We start from the raw sequence: 14,026 nt of genomic DNA on the forward strand, positions 1-14,026 counted from the left end.
GAAAGATTGAAGTGTTTACAATTTGCAAGTGGTTTGTATGCTTTTTCTAGCTTCTTGCTAGCTCTTTTATTGAAATTCGCCGTTCCAAAAAGCGTATTTAGATTACATTATAGCAATATAAAGTTACAAACATACACCAGAGTACCTAAACATGCACTTGAACAAAATGAAGGGCCCAAACAGAATTACTCTAAACTCAAAGGTCCAATATTCAAAACCTCCAAAATCGGTTCTCTGCACCTTACTTGCATTACGTCCTCATATTCCGATCCATCTCTCTCTCTCTCTCTCCCTCTCCTTTCTCTCTCTAGGGTTTCGTTATGCAACCAGCAACACCGGCGGTTATGGATCCACGGTACCAGCAACAATGGATGATGATGAATCAACAGCAACAGCCGCCACCACAGCAGCAGTTCCACCAACAACCGCCTCAACAAATGTACACCTACAACCAGCAACCGCCACCGGCTGCCGCTGTTGTGCCGCAGTACGCCGTTGCACCACCGGCCGCCGGTGTCGGTGCGCCTCATCAACCGGCTAGCGCTGATGAGATCCGTACGCTGTGGATCGGCGATTTGCAGTATTGGATGGATGAACAATATCTCGTTAGCTGTTTTGCACAATCTGGAGAGGTATATATGATATGTTGTTGGTTAGGTTTTCAGTTTTTGATTTTGTATTGTATTGTATTGTATGTGAACGTGTTTGTGCCTTTGATGAATTAATAAAAGCCTATTGTTTAGAAGATCATGTACACTACAATGTAATGATAAATTCGGATTTATGATGGTGGAGTAATTATAATATATTCAGAACATTACTTCCTTTGATTAATTCAAGTCACAGATGCATCTTCTTTAAGCAATATGTATTTAGTCCTTGGGCTTGGGTGTTCAATATTTCATTACTTCATTGTTCCAGAAAACACGTTGCTCATTGGTTTGTTTTCGAGGAGCTTGTTACTTCTTAAAATACATAGTTAGTGAGGATTTTGTGACAATATCTATTTTGGTTGATCAATACTCAAGTATGGCACTGTTTAGAGTAAGTGAATAATAGAAAGTATGCAGAAGTTTCAGAATGTTGTTTTTAAATTGCAAAGTATTAACTCAACTCCTTGTTATATGATTGGCCCGCCATTTGACATTAGAAGGGCAAGTTTGTTTCTTTCTTGCCAAAATGAGTAATTTGTAATTTTTTCCCTATCTGTTTCTGCCCAAACTGATCCATGTATGCAAGATGGTAGTTTCCTTTTTCTGTAGTTAACTAACATGCAGTGCATGTTTTTGTGTGTTTGTTATTACTGAAATTTTTATAATTCTCTCTTTCATGAATGATCTAAAAGTCATGTTACTGCTTGCAGGTGATTTCTGCAAAAGTTATTCGTAACAAGCAAACTGGACAATCTGAAAGTTATGGTTTCATTGAGTTTGTTAGTCGTGCTGCTGCAGAAAGGCATTTACAGACATATAATGGTACTCTTATGCCCAATGTTGAGCAAAACTTCAGGCTGAACTGGGCTTCATTTGGCGTTGGTGAAAAACGTGGAGATGGTTCTCCTGATTATACCATATTTGTTGGGGATTTGGCAGCTGACGTTACGGATTATACATTACAGGAGACATTTAGAGCTCATTATCCGTCTGTAAAGAGTGCAAAAGTTGTAACTGATCGGATGACGGGACGCACAAAAGGTTATGGATTCGTCAAGTTTGGTGATGAAACTGAACAACTACGTGCAATGACCGAGATGAATGGAAGATTATGTTCAACCAGACCAATGCGCATTGGGCCCGCTGCTAACAAAACTACTGTTAGTCCACAACAATATCCAAAAGGTACATGTTTCAACTGTGATTTTGGATACAAATTCATGCTTGTGTTTACTTTTTACAACTTTGTGATCTGTTTTTTTTTTATTTTCTCTGTGTTAGTTTTTTTTCTCTGTCAGTTGTTAGAAGTGTGTTATTCTTAAAATCTTAAGTTCATTTCATTAGTATTGCATTTAAATTCAGAAGATATTCTCGAGCTTGCAGTCATTTCATTCCCGTGCTTTGAGCAATTTTGGGCATTAAATACTGGTGATGTATTAAACATGCAAAAGCTTATAAGAACTGTTGTCTCAAAGCAGGGTATCAAGAGGCTCTATCATGTAAGGGCCTGGCACTGATTTCAGCAGAAATTGTTACCCCTATAGTGGGTGGCCTTGCTTAGGTCAGTTTTACATTTTAAGCCGTTAAAATTGCGCTTTCCTTTTTTATTTCAGTTCCTCAAGGCAACGTTATTTCAGTTTTACATTTAAGTCTATTGATATTGGTCTTTCCTTTCAAGTCAATTTACAGTTTCCTGCCATTCAATTGCTCTTTTGTCAGTTTTTTTCTTTTACTTTTTTACTTGGATCTGTTTCCCTTTCGTAAGATTTTATGTTCATTACCCTTGTGTCTCTACCTAAAGTTTACTTTATCTGTCTTTAATCCCCTTTGAAGGCCACTTGCTTAACTGAAGCTGCGATTTACCTTATCTCATTGGTTAGCAGGGTATTGGTGGGGTTCTGTGATTTCAACAGTAATGGGATATCACGGTTACCAAAATTAAGTTTACAATTTCTATGATGATGTCTCTTCTCTAATATAGTTATATTACAACCTTTCCATTATCCTGAACTTGTTATTTTCGCCAACATTTCTTTCGTAAATCTAAAGTGCACATGTACATGTTTTTCTTGTTCATGAGGACTGAGGTGAAGAAAGTTGTGTTTAGTTGTTAAGACATGAGTCAGAATTGACCCTTCTCAGTTGGCTTTTTGGGAATCCATGCTTAAATTCAGTAAATTGTTTCTTCATTTTGCATTCATATAGGATTATGTTTATATATCACAGTTTAGACTCTGTTATGTGACTTTGAAGGAAAAAAAGCAAGGAGAGCATGTCATTATTTATTTATTGTTTGAGTTGACTGTATTGAAACATGAATTGTATAAATAAAACAAGATCACAGATGTCAACATTATCTGTTTGGTTCTGCAGCTCATGCAACCTTTTAATATTTTTTTTATCTGTGGTACTGTGCTCTGATTTCAGGACACACGTTTCTTAAATTTTGTTGTTTTCTATGGATAATGATTATTGTTGTCTGATTCTACTTTGTCATCAACGCGTGTGGCCAAACATCTGGAATGTCCCTTCTATATTACAGTTTATTTGTTGGATCTGAATCCAATGCCGGATTCGGGGTTATCTACATTCTTTTAACTTTATATAAGGTTACTTTACTTGCAGCTTCATACCAGAATACACAGGGAACACAGAATGAGGAAGATCCAAATAATACGACTGTCAGTAATTTGTTTCATTACGAGATCTCGTATTCCTTAAAGAACATAAAATCTCACAAATTTGAGAAATTTCATTGCAGATATTCGTGGGTGGTTTGGATCCTAACGTCACAGACGACCTACTTAAGCAAGTGTTTAGCCAATATGGACAGTTAGTTCATGTGAAGATCCCTATGGGCAAGCGGTGCGGGTTTGTTCAATTTGCTGACAGGTATGTGTTTTTTTCAAATTTTGTAATGGATTAAGAATACTTAAAAGATAATTAAACATGGTTTGTTGCATGATTATTATCATGCACGTGCAGAAGCTGTGCTGAAGAAGCCCTGAGAATGTTGCAAGGAACTCAGTTGGGTGGACAAACTGTACGACTTTCATGGGGTCGTAGCCCTGCAAGTAAACAGGTTTGTTCAAGATTTTTTAATAGGGCTTGCTAAACGAGCCGTGCTTGCAGGTTGACTGGTCGAATCCGGCATTACTTATTAATACTTCAAAAGTATTTTTTTTTCGTAAGTAGCTATGTTCAAACTATGCCAGTCTGTGTAAACACTTTAAGTTTTGGCATAAAAAATACTTAAATGTTTATGTTATTACTTGAAACATATTAATTTAATTTTTGAAAAAGAAATAAAGTTAAACGGGTCAATTAGCGAACTCGCCGTGTTAACACGAACACAACTAATCAATCAATCAATCACTCGTACCCAGTAAATCCCACAAATAGCAAAACTACTTGTAGGGTCTGGGGAGGGTGGGATGTAGGCAAACCTTACCTCTATCTCTAGAGATAGAGAGGCCGCTTCCAGAGAGACCCCCATCTCGAGAACAAACAACAGACAACAAACTAAACTGCAAGACCATAAGAAAAAAAGCAACCAAATTACACAAGCAATGATGAGATAGTAGCATAGTAAAACATAAACATATAAAACATCAAGAAAGCACATATATATACAATACCTGCATCAAGACAGTCACATGCATAGTCACCCTAGTGTTTAGGAAAATCTAAACCCTTAAGACCCAACTAAAGCTCTAGAGTACCCTCCCCTAAACAACTTTAACTTTAATCCCATGTCTCCATGAACTCCTATCCTGGAGTCTGGACTATGTCCTCAGAGAGGTGCAACTCTAGTAAATCGTGTCTAATTCGAACACAACCCATTCAGCTAAATCTGTTCATGTGTTCAACATGAAATTGACCCGAACTCGTTTAGACTAAACCATAGTTATTGAAAGACCTTGCTTCATGTTCCTAGGCGCATTTTCCAGGCAAGGCCCATTAGTTGCGCTTCTAGTTCTTAGGTGCTCGCTTCAGCTCTCCAAGCGCACTAAATACTGATTTTTTTATTATTTAATGCAAAATAATTGATCCTCACAATATAAGCTTCCACAATCCACCCAATACCGATTGAAGAAACTTTCATCAAGATTTCTGATCCAGTTTAGAACTTTAGAATTTCCAAGTTTTGGAATTACATTTTAATCTTCACTATTTGGAACTTTTGGTACTAATTAGATGGTAGATGATATTAAATGTTATATAATAGCTTTTTTTTTTTTTTTATTTGAAGAATGGTATTGATCTGATATTCTGATACATAATATATTTTCTATTTTTTTTTTCATTCAAGTGTGTTTTTTCCTTGCTTTTTATGCGCCTTGCACCTTGGCCTCTGCTGAGGCCTATGCGCCTAGCGCCTTTGATACCTATGGAACCTAAACCCACAAATTTCATGTTAGGTTCATCTTGTGCGGAAATTCAGACCCTTAATTCTCGATGGACATTAATTATTTAGTTAATTTTACAAAAAGTGAATATGTTATGTTAATTAATATTGCTTAAAATTAGTTACTGAAATAAACTAAGAAGCGACAAGGATTGATGTATTGCATTTGTTCAACTTCAGCCTCAGGTGGAGCAAAGCCAATACAATGGCGGCGGATACTATGGTTATGGACAAGGATATGAGACTTACGGGTATGCTCCGGTTGCACAAGATCCTACTACAATGTACTATGGAGGCTATCCTGGATATGGTGGGTATCCCCAAGTCCAACAGCCACCACAGCAGCCTCCACAGACACAGCAACAACCTCAGCAGCATCAGGTATTATCAGTTAACATTTATTTATTGAAATATATTGTCAAAATATGTAACTATTATGATGGGCTGATGGTGCAGTGATATGCATGCGCGTGTTGAACTCGGAGGCGCGGATTGTTCTAGTCGATGAACAAGGGTCGAGTACCTGACCGGAAAGCAAATCTGTTTCTTCTGAATTTGCTTTGAGATGTTTGTGACGTTTTCTTCTTGCACAACTGTTTTGTCAGTGACTGGTTTTGTTTTTAAGTTTATTTGTTTTTCAAACTCGAGTTTTCAAGTAACAAAGCACGTGGGTCGTGCTTTCCTGCACTTGTTTCCGTTCTGGGTATAACTAGGAGAATAAATTAAATTTAGGAAATATTTCACAAAATGGTAACCAAATTTTAAGAGTATTCCAATCAGGTCACTCATAAAAGTTTTTTGTTATTATTAAGTCATTGAAGTTTTAAGAGGTAAACAATCCCATGTTTATTTTTCTCTCCTTTTTCCTCAGTTTCAGACATAGCTATCAAATGGCTAGGCGCACTCAAGGCGCATAGGCCTCGCCTAAGGCTGTTCACGAGCCAAATTGAACCGATTAGACCTTTGCTCGTTCTTGGTTCGTTTACAAACCGATCCGAACCGAACCGAGCGTTTTTTTCAACATAGCCAAAGTCGAGCGAGCGTCTTTCGATCCGAGCATTTTTCGAACGAACATCGAGCGAGTATCGAGAAGCGTCGCAGAACAAACAAAGAAAGTGATGATAGGAGTAATAGTTATTAGAATAAAGTGCAGTTTTCGTCCCTTATGTTTCGTCCAATAGATCACAAGTAAAAATTTAACAAATAACAAGGAATACAAAAACACTCAACTAGTTCTTTCGATCCGAGCATTTTTCAAGCGAGCATTGAACGAGCGTCGAGCAATTTGAACAGCCCTAGCCTCGTCTGGGGTCTAAGCGCAAGGCGTAAAAAAGCGAGGGCCCGAGGAAAAAAAGTGCCCTTAAATGAAAAAAAAAATATTGCATATTGAAAAACGTAATAAATATATCTTGTAGGTATATAAAATTAATATTACTCTCTAAATAAATCTATAGAAATAATATAATTAGATATTAAAATCATCTAAGTAGTTTAAAAAAAAAAAAAAAAGCGAAACCTTTTATTATAATCTGTGTATTAGGAGGGTGTTTACGGTTGAGTTTTGAAAATAGATTATGCGTTTTGAAAGAATATACTTTGCATATTGTGCCTGTGAAAGAAAAATACCATGGACATCGAAAATAGGGGACCGTCGTACTGCTCAGTTTGGCCAAGAGGTCTACGGGAGTTGTGCAAGGTTTACATGAAGACATCGAAGCCTGAACAAATTTATCCTTTGCATATTCTGCATGTGAAAGAAAAATACCATGGGATTGTTGGGAGACTTTAATTCCCAAGAAGTGATGCAATCGTCCCAAGTCAGTCATAGCAAACTCCCGTGATAGAGTGGCAATGATATCATGCAAAAGAGTGTCACTAGATGCGATAAGAATTATATCATCGACGTACAATAGTAAATAAGCAATGTTGGACGGATCCCGATTATAAATAAATAGAGAGTTGTCGCAGGCACTGCTACGAAACCCATGAGAAGTAATATAGGACGCAAAGCGGGTGTACCAAGCCCGAGGTGCTTGCTTGAGCCCATACAGTGACTTCTTCAGACGACACACAAAGTTTGGAGCCCGTCTATCATAGAAACCTGGAGGTTGATGCATGAAAACAGTTTCATTAAGTTCCCCATATAAGAAAGCATTTTTCACGTCCAACTGATGGATAGGCCAAGACCGTGAGACTGCGAGTGATAGAACTGTCCGAATAGTCGCCGGTTTTACAACTGGACTGAATGTGTCGTCGCAGTCAATGCCCACTGTCTGTGAATTCCCATTAACAACTAGTCTGGCCTTATAACGTTCTAGTGTACTGTCAGCTTTAAACTTGTGACGGAAAAGCCACAGACATCTAATGACTGGGTGATCCGTAGGTCGAGGAACTAGTTCTCACGTTTCATTATCCTGTAAAGCAGTAAATTCGGCTTGTATAGCATTTAACCAATTAGGATCGAATAGGGCCTTGGCATAAGTTGTGGGTATGGGGGAGATGTTAGTGGAAGTAATGTCACACCCTGACTTTTGCGGAAGCGTGATTGTTGGTGTGACTTCTTAATACCATTGCATATGATCATAACAACACTATATGATAAAACCAGTAGATGTACATCCATTAATTTAAGTTTAAAAGTAGTACCACATAATTGTCTGACATGACGAGACCAAATTCAAGTTACCAACCATAACATGTTTTAAGGAGTTCAAAAAGACTCAACAAAAGATTTTAAAACAACCCCGAGTTTAGGACCACGTATCTCGTCCAGGATTAAGATACGCCTCCTAAGCCCTAATGACTTGGATGACATCTTTCTTCACAACGCAGCTTAAAACTTCAACGCCCGCCAGATCCATTTACTAATTCTCTGAAATACATGTAGTTTGAAAAATCAACAAAAGTTGAGCGAGTTCATGTGTAAGTGAGTATGTATAAACCTTTGTAATGTGTCTGTATGTATGAAAATCCCTGGTATGTAGCAATAAGGAAAAAGAAATCATCATTGGGTTGCAAAGCCAATGATATATGTGAAGTGATGCAGGAAGACTCAAACCTAGCGGATTTGTGCGTCGGGCACTTAGTCACCTCATGGTCCACTCAGCGGACTCGGGAGTGGGGCTTGCTACACCCGAATAGATCTATCACTAATGTCCCTCGGTCCTACAACGAAGATTAATGGCCTTAAGTGTCATGCCCACCACTCACATGTTCGCGTAATAAAAACCCTCCTTAAGCTAACCATACCATGTAAATAAATGTCTGTAATGTCTGTAAATGTCTGTAACATGTATTTCACCCCCGAGGTGTAAAACTGAAAATAGTTAAGAGAAAAGGGGGACATGAACTCACTGTATTGCGTCTTCGGTACTTGTAACCCAAATCTCCTCAGCAAACACGACTACCTACAATGGTCTAACGTCTATTAGACGAACGGGTCGTGCCTTGTCTCAGTATTTATGTTTTTGAGTTACGTTTCTTATATTATTTCGAGTGATAATTATTTGTCAAAATAATTAGTATTTCAACTTAATCATATGCCGTGTTGGAATATTTTGTCATTCCATATCCTAGTATCAATACTTCTAAAGTATCTTATATATGCGTTTCCTTCCCAAGGATGGGATGTCGGAAATATATTTTTAAGTCCCTTTTAGAGAATATATATATTTAACCATGTTCGTGTATGAAACCAACCTCCGATACTTCGTGTTTCGATAAATATTATGACGAGTTTTATCTTTGAAAAACTTAGTCGAAAATATACTAGTAAACTCTTGTCTAGAAAATATTTACTAAGTGTTAGGATTTTCGGAAAATTTTGCCATGGTCTCCTTTGTAACTAGGGGTGTCCATGCTTCATAGCATATCATTTTCTTTTACGTATATCCCGTAGTTCATTTTCAATAATCAAACCGACATATAGACATACAAAGCATTACTCACTTTATTTCAGCTTCATCACCCAAAACTGGACTGTTTTCGAGGATTTTTATAAAATAGTTAACCTTTTCCAAAAATTCCCAAATTTTTACAGAATGACTCATACGATCCAAATTTTATTGTGTAAAAATATCAGGGTCCAGTTCGTTACCAATATTTTATAGAAATTCATTTACCCGACTGCAATCAGATTTGTTACTTTCTGATTGCAGTTTACGGAATAATTCACTAAAAATTAACCGTAAGTCCGATTGACGAAATTCTAGTTGGAGGATCATCATGACAACGGTGACCAACTACTGTAAAAATTCCATGAGTCGATTCTATTCAGATTTCAATTTATGACTCCAAATAGAACACACTTTTTCTGCAGTAAAAACACAGCTTAAGCTGCTGTCCAAAAACAGTCCTTTAAAAATAGTAAACGACCTCGAAAAATTACGATTCCAGTGCCATTTGTTCGGTTATTCAAAATGCATATTTTAGGCTTCAGAAAATCAGTTTTTCGATTTAAAACGGTCCAGTTACAGCCTGTTGAAGTTGGCTGGAAATACCAATTAGCATGTTGTTTACAATGTAAAAGTTACTAAAAACGCATCAACGAAGGTCCTAACCATGGTTTATCGATGATTTAATGATCAAACTTCGTGCATGCTTTAACCAACCCTAAACCAACCTGATTTAAACTTCATACAAACTTTTTATGTAGAGTTTTTATGTAGAGTTCCATGTTCATCTTTTAGGGTTCTATTTCTTGTGATTTAAACAAATAACGTCATACATCACATTTTAACTAAGAATAAGATGGAACAAGGTGTAGAGACTTACTACTAGCACAAGGCTAGGGTAGAAATCTAGTGAAGATGATGGTGAGAAAAGATGATGATAAGATTAGAACAAAGCTTCCTTGAAGTTCCTTCAACTTGCTACCTTCATGAACCACCTTCAATGCTTGAATGGACTTGAGTATGAAGAAGATGAAGGTGATTAAGTGGTGGTGATGGTGAAATCAGCTAGGGGGAGCCGAATGGGAGAGAGAGAGGGTGAGGTTGAGTGTGGTTTTAATGTTATAATGAGCATTTCTTGGAAATCATGAGCCTTCTAGCCTATTGTGATTATTACCTAGATTCTTGGCCAATCAAATGAAGATTACACTAAATAAAATCTCAACAAAATATATTAGTAATGATTTGGTTGAAAATTCGGTTGGGGGGGAGGGGTAAATTGTAAAATTTTGGTAACTAATAGGTAAATAATTAGGAGGTTAAGGGTATTTTCTAGAATAGTGGGTGTATGTCATGTTTCTATAGTGTGTGAGGATTTTGTGACCATGATTACTTAAGAATAATAAAATAATGTTTCTGACAAAATTTTGGTGTCCCGGGTAATGTCCGGTTGTTCGGTTACGTATCGTTCCGTTAAAGCGTTTAATTGTACCGCATAGTGTCTTTTATGCATCTTTTTGTAACGAATTTTAATTCCAACACTTAGGAAAGCGTTCAGGACCATTTAATCAATTTTTTTTAATAATACGAGTGTGTTAATAGCTGAGTTGTTGCTGAAAATGCAGAATTCTGTACTTAAAATGAGTTTTAGGCACTTTACGGCACTCAAACTATCACCTAGTGACACAGTCCTATGGTCCTCACTTCCCTACACTCCGTACTGGTGTAGTACTTTATCCCTGGCCCATACTGGCCTCAATATAGTGTTTGTCTATGTGCTGGTATTGTCAGCATGTGACTGAGTTATCCACTCATTGTGCTAACTATGCTATGTGCGTCAGGTTTGTCACTATGAGTCTCTATGAGATAAATGGAGCGGCTGTATGTAAAGTGATGCACATGTATATATGTAACATAAATCAGTAAGCAGTTTAAAGTGCCAGTTGTAATCAAGAACAGTCATTAAGCACATAATTAGAATTGATTAATTTGTACAGTACCTGTAATTGTGAGGGTTGTCATATTCTCCCCCCGTTACGAAAATTTCGTCCTCGAAATTTGTACTATCTTAACTCCTTAGGGTTTCGTTATGCATGTATGTATATGAGTAGTACCGAGGTAGATAATCACCAAACCGAATCAAACCTTATTCACCTCAAGTGAGTCCAAGAATATATATAACAACACTAATCCAATGGTTAAAAGGTATGTGCTTTTAGCATTTAATGTCAAAGGCATAAGTCATATTGACGTGTAGTCTAGTGTAATCCAGTTACAGGGGTTCCACAAAAGTGGAGTTTTGTCAAATAGGATTCTTAAACAATAGGTCACGATAGGCAAGCGAGTTTTCACAACCCATAGCCTCCTCTATATGAACTCAAAATCAATGATTTGGATGCGATAGTATTATGAAAATGACCTGTCAACCTTTGAAATAATAAGTGGCGAGGATTTGTGTGTTGGCATCCTCGAATTGCGAAAATACACCAAGTGAGGTAAAAACGAATCTGAATCTGGTGTATCATTGTTTTAATTCGTAGTTGTATCAAAAATGTTTAAATGGCCAGTCAAACAAAAGTGTAAGTAGTTTTATGTGAAACAGTTGACCATAATTAGCACAAGCTAATGACACCACAAGGTGTCGTAATGACGAGATTCAATAATAATGGTGACTGAACAAGTTTACCGTGCCTGAAATCAAATGAACATGTACCGAGACAATCTGAAGATTCGATTTACGCAATGTCATAAATTTCCAGTTGAATATGAAATATCAAAGAGCCACTGTTTTTGATCGAAAGTGAAAGGTATTAAGTACCGCAAGGTATCCAATTGACAGTAAAAGTATCGTTAGGAGGTACACCATGGTATGAAATGAATCTACGTACCTTTGTCTTAACACACAACCGTGTTGAGGCTGCTTTAATTGTGATAAACGAGACGGATTTAGAGCAAATAAGTAATTTAAATCCGTGTATGAAGTGAGTAACCAAGTTAGCGCAAGCTCAATTTTATGAAGATATCACCGCAAGGTGTTGAAACTAATCAAATGATTTAGTGGAGTCGTAGACCAACCGAATCTACTACGACTCGTAATGAAAGAACTTTTGCAAGAATATTTGAATATGATGCTCCCAATATATCATATTGCGTCTTAGACCGAATATGCGAAATGGATAAGTTCAAGCAATTGAACTTATTTTCAGCGTAACCCAACAATAAACGTATGTACCAATAAGGGAAATCTCAGCATGGTTACAAAAATAAACCATGAATGTATCTTGAAACAAAAGAAGTTTTCGAGAAAGTATGTTGACTTGATAGCAAAGAGTCAACCGTTACAATAATGTAGTCCATTCGAATCACGAACCAGTAGTTAGATTTAGCAACATAATATTCGAATTTTAATGAAGCGTTCGAAATGAGACAATATGCGTAGCAGATGGTGCACACGTAACATGTGAGTTTTCAAGTGATGAGACAATGAGTTATGAGGTAATGACCAAGTATCAAAGCAAATGTGTGTTCGCTCTTAGCGAAGAAAATCAAAGCGATGCAACTACTTTAAGGGGAGTAGAGATGGAAACATCTACTCGGCTAGAAGCAAAAGTGAAGATTTTAACGAAAGAATTTCAAGTACTTTCTGTTCTGTTAACTGAAATGGCATATATGTCAGGTTAATGGTGTTCGATTGAGTTAACAGATATGGTGTCTAAGTAACAACCTTTACAAGTTTGGACCTGGGTTCCCAAGGGTCCTAAGCATATGTTCTCTAGATCCTCAAGGTTTTGTATTCTGTGTAGCTCGGTTTTGTGCATTGTGTAGGAAACACCATCTTTATATACGTTTAAAAACAAGTTATTGTCCCATAATTTCCCCTGGTATGCTTTCTTCCTGAATTTACAGCTAATGACACTCGACCGACGATCAGTCGTGTAATAGTAGTTGGATCCTCACAGTTAGTTAAATAAGAAATTTTGTTAATTCTCAGCAAGAGTTACTGACTCTTGTGGGTTAGCTCGTTCGGCTCTTTATAGTTGATGCCTATTTGAAAATTATGTCCTCCTTCTTGGCGAGCAGAATTTGGGTTACCCAACACGGAATTTTTGGTTTGTTATCTTCCTTCTCTATCAACTTCTGAGGTTGCACTGCCAATTCTTGCATCTTCGAAGGTGTAAGTCGCTAAAATGCATCGACTACAGGCGCAACGCCTAGAATCAAATCGATGCGAAGGTTCGTCTTGTCGTTGAGGGGATAATTCTGGCAAGTCTTCAGGGAAGACTTCAGGATATTTCCTTATCACAGGAATATCTTCGAGTTTTGGTTCTTCGGCTCCCTTGTCCCCGACATGAGCCAAGAAAACAACACATCCTTTACGCAATAACTTTTGTGCCTCCCTGCAATTAGTAATTTGTAGGGGCATATCCTGCTTCATGAGCCACGGTCGAACACTCGAACACTCTTTGTTTGTCATTGTGATGCGGTTATCAATCTCCGCTCGAACACTCGGCAGTTGATCCATCTCAATTACCTTGTCGAAGCTTTCCAACTCAACTGGCAGTAGATTAAGCGTAAATTCACGCTCTCCGGGTTCTATCTTGCTGTTTCTAGTCACTGCGTTGACTTCCACTAGCTTCACCTAGCTAGCCCCATCGAATGCAAGTTTTCTAACTTACGTGCTACTATATCAGTACACTCTCGGACTCTAGAGATGCGAAACCGAAAATTTGCAACAGTATTTGGCAACACAGATGCATAACATTGAGTGATATTGGACGTACCGATATCCATGCTTGGATTCCTGGTGTGCTCCCCTAGCCCTGCTACTGAGCTTTTATCCTCGTGTCTGATTCTTCTTAGGGCAGTATTTTCTGAAATGCTTCTTGCTCCCACAGTTAAGACAACCTTGAGCACGTCTCTGTCTGTCACTTGTCCTGCCTGGATAATCGTCACTATCGTTGTTCCCTCTGTGATTCTTGCTATCATCTTGGCCTCCATTCCTACTTTCAGTGACTTGCCTACAAGTTTCCTTAGGATGCCCTCTCTTGCCACAGTTATCACATTTCCCATATTTA

At 37.7% G+C, this 14,026-nt stretch overlaps 1 protein-coding gene across 1 annotated transcript; it reads left to right on the forward strand.

The window, feature by feature from the left end:
• Positions 1–246: 246 nt before the first annotated feature.
• On the forward strand, positions 247–5,756 carry LOC110944556 (polyadenylate-binding protein RBP45). Its single transcript, XM_022186218.2, has 7 exons — positions 247–632; positions 1,364–1,838; positions 3,279–3,334; positions 3,415–3,545; positions 3,639–3,735; positions 5,242–5,442; positions 5,518–5,756. The coding sequence occupies exons 1-7, from the start codon at positions 321–323 to the stop codon at positions 5,518–5,520; spliced, it is 1,275 nt and encodes a 424-aa protein (XP_022041910.1). The 5' UTR covers positions 247–320; the 3' UTR covers positions 5,521–5,756.
• The last annotated feature ends 8,270 nt before the right edge of the window (positions 5,757–14,026 follow it).

This window comes from Helianthus annuus, chromosome 1, assembly GCF_002127325.2.
Source record: "Helianthus annuus cultivar XRQ/B chromosome 1, HanXRQr2.0-SUNRISE, whole genome shotgun sequence".
NCBI lineage: Eukaryota > Viridiplantae > Streptophyta > Magnoliopsida > Asterales > Asteraceae > Helianthus > Helianthus annuus.

What these genes read in the sequence shown, in the direction of transcription:
- LOC110944556 (XM_022186218.2), top strand. Translation starts at nt 321, where the DNA reads ATGCAACCAGCAACACCGGCGGTTATGGATCCACGGTACCAGCAACAA. An exon ending in TCCACAACAATATCCAAAAG is followed by an intron (nt 1,839 to 3,278) that starts GTACATGTTTCA and finishes CTTTACTTGCAG; the next exon opens with CTTCATACCAGAATACACAG. An exon ending in TTTGTTCAATTTGCTGACAG is followed by an intron (nt 3,546 to 3,638) that starts GTATGTGTTTTT and finishes ATGCACGTGCAG; the next exon opens with AAGCTGTGCTGAAGAAGCCC.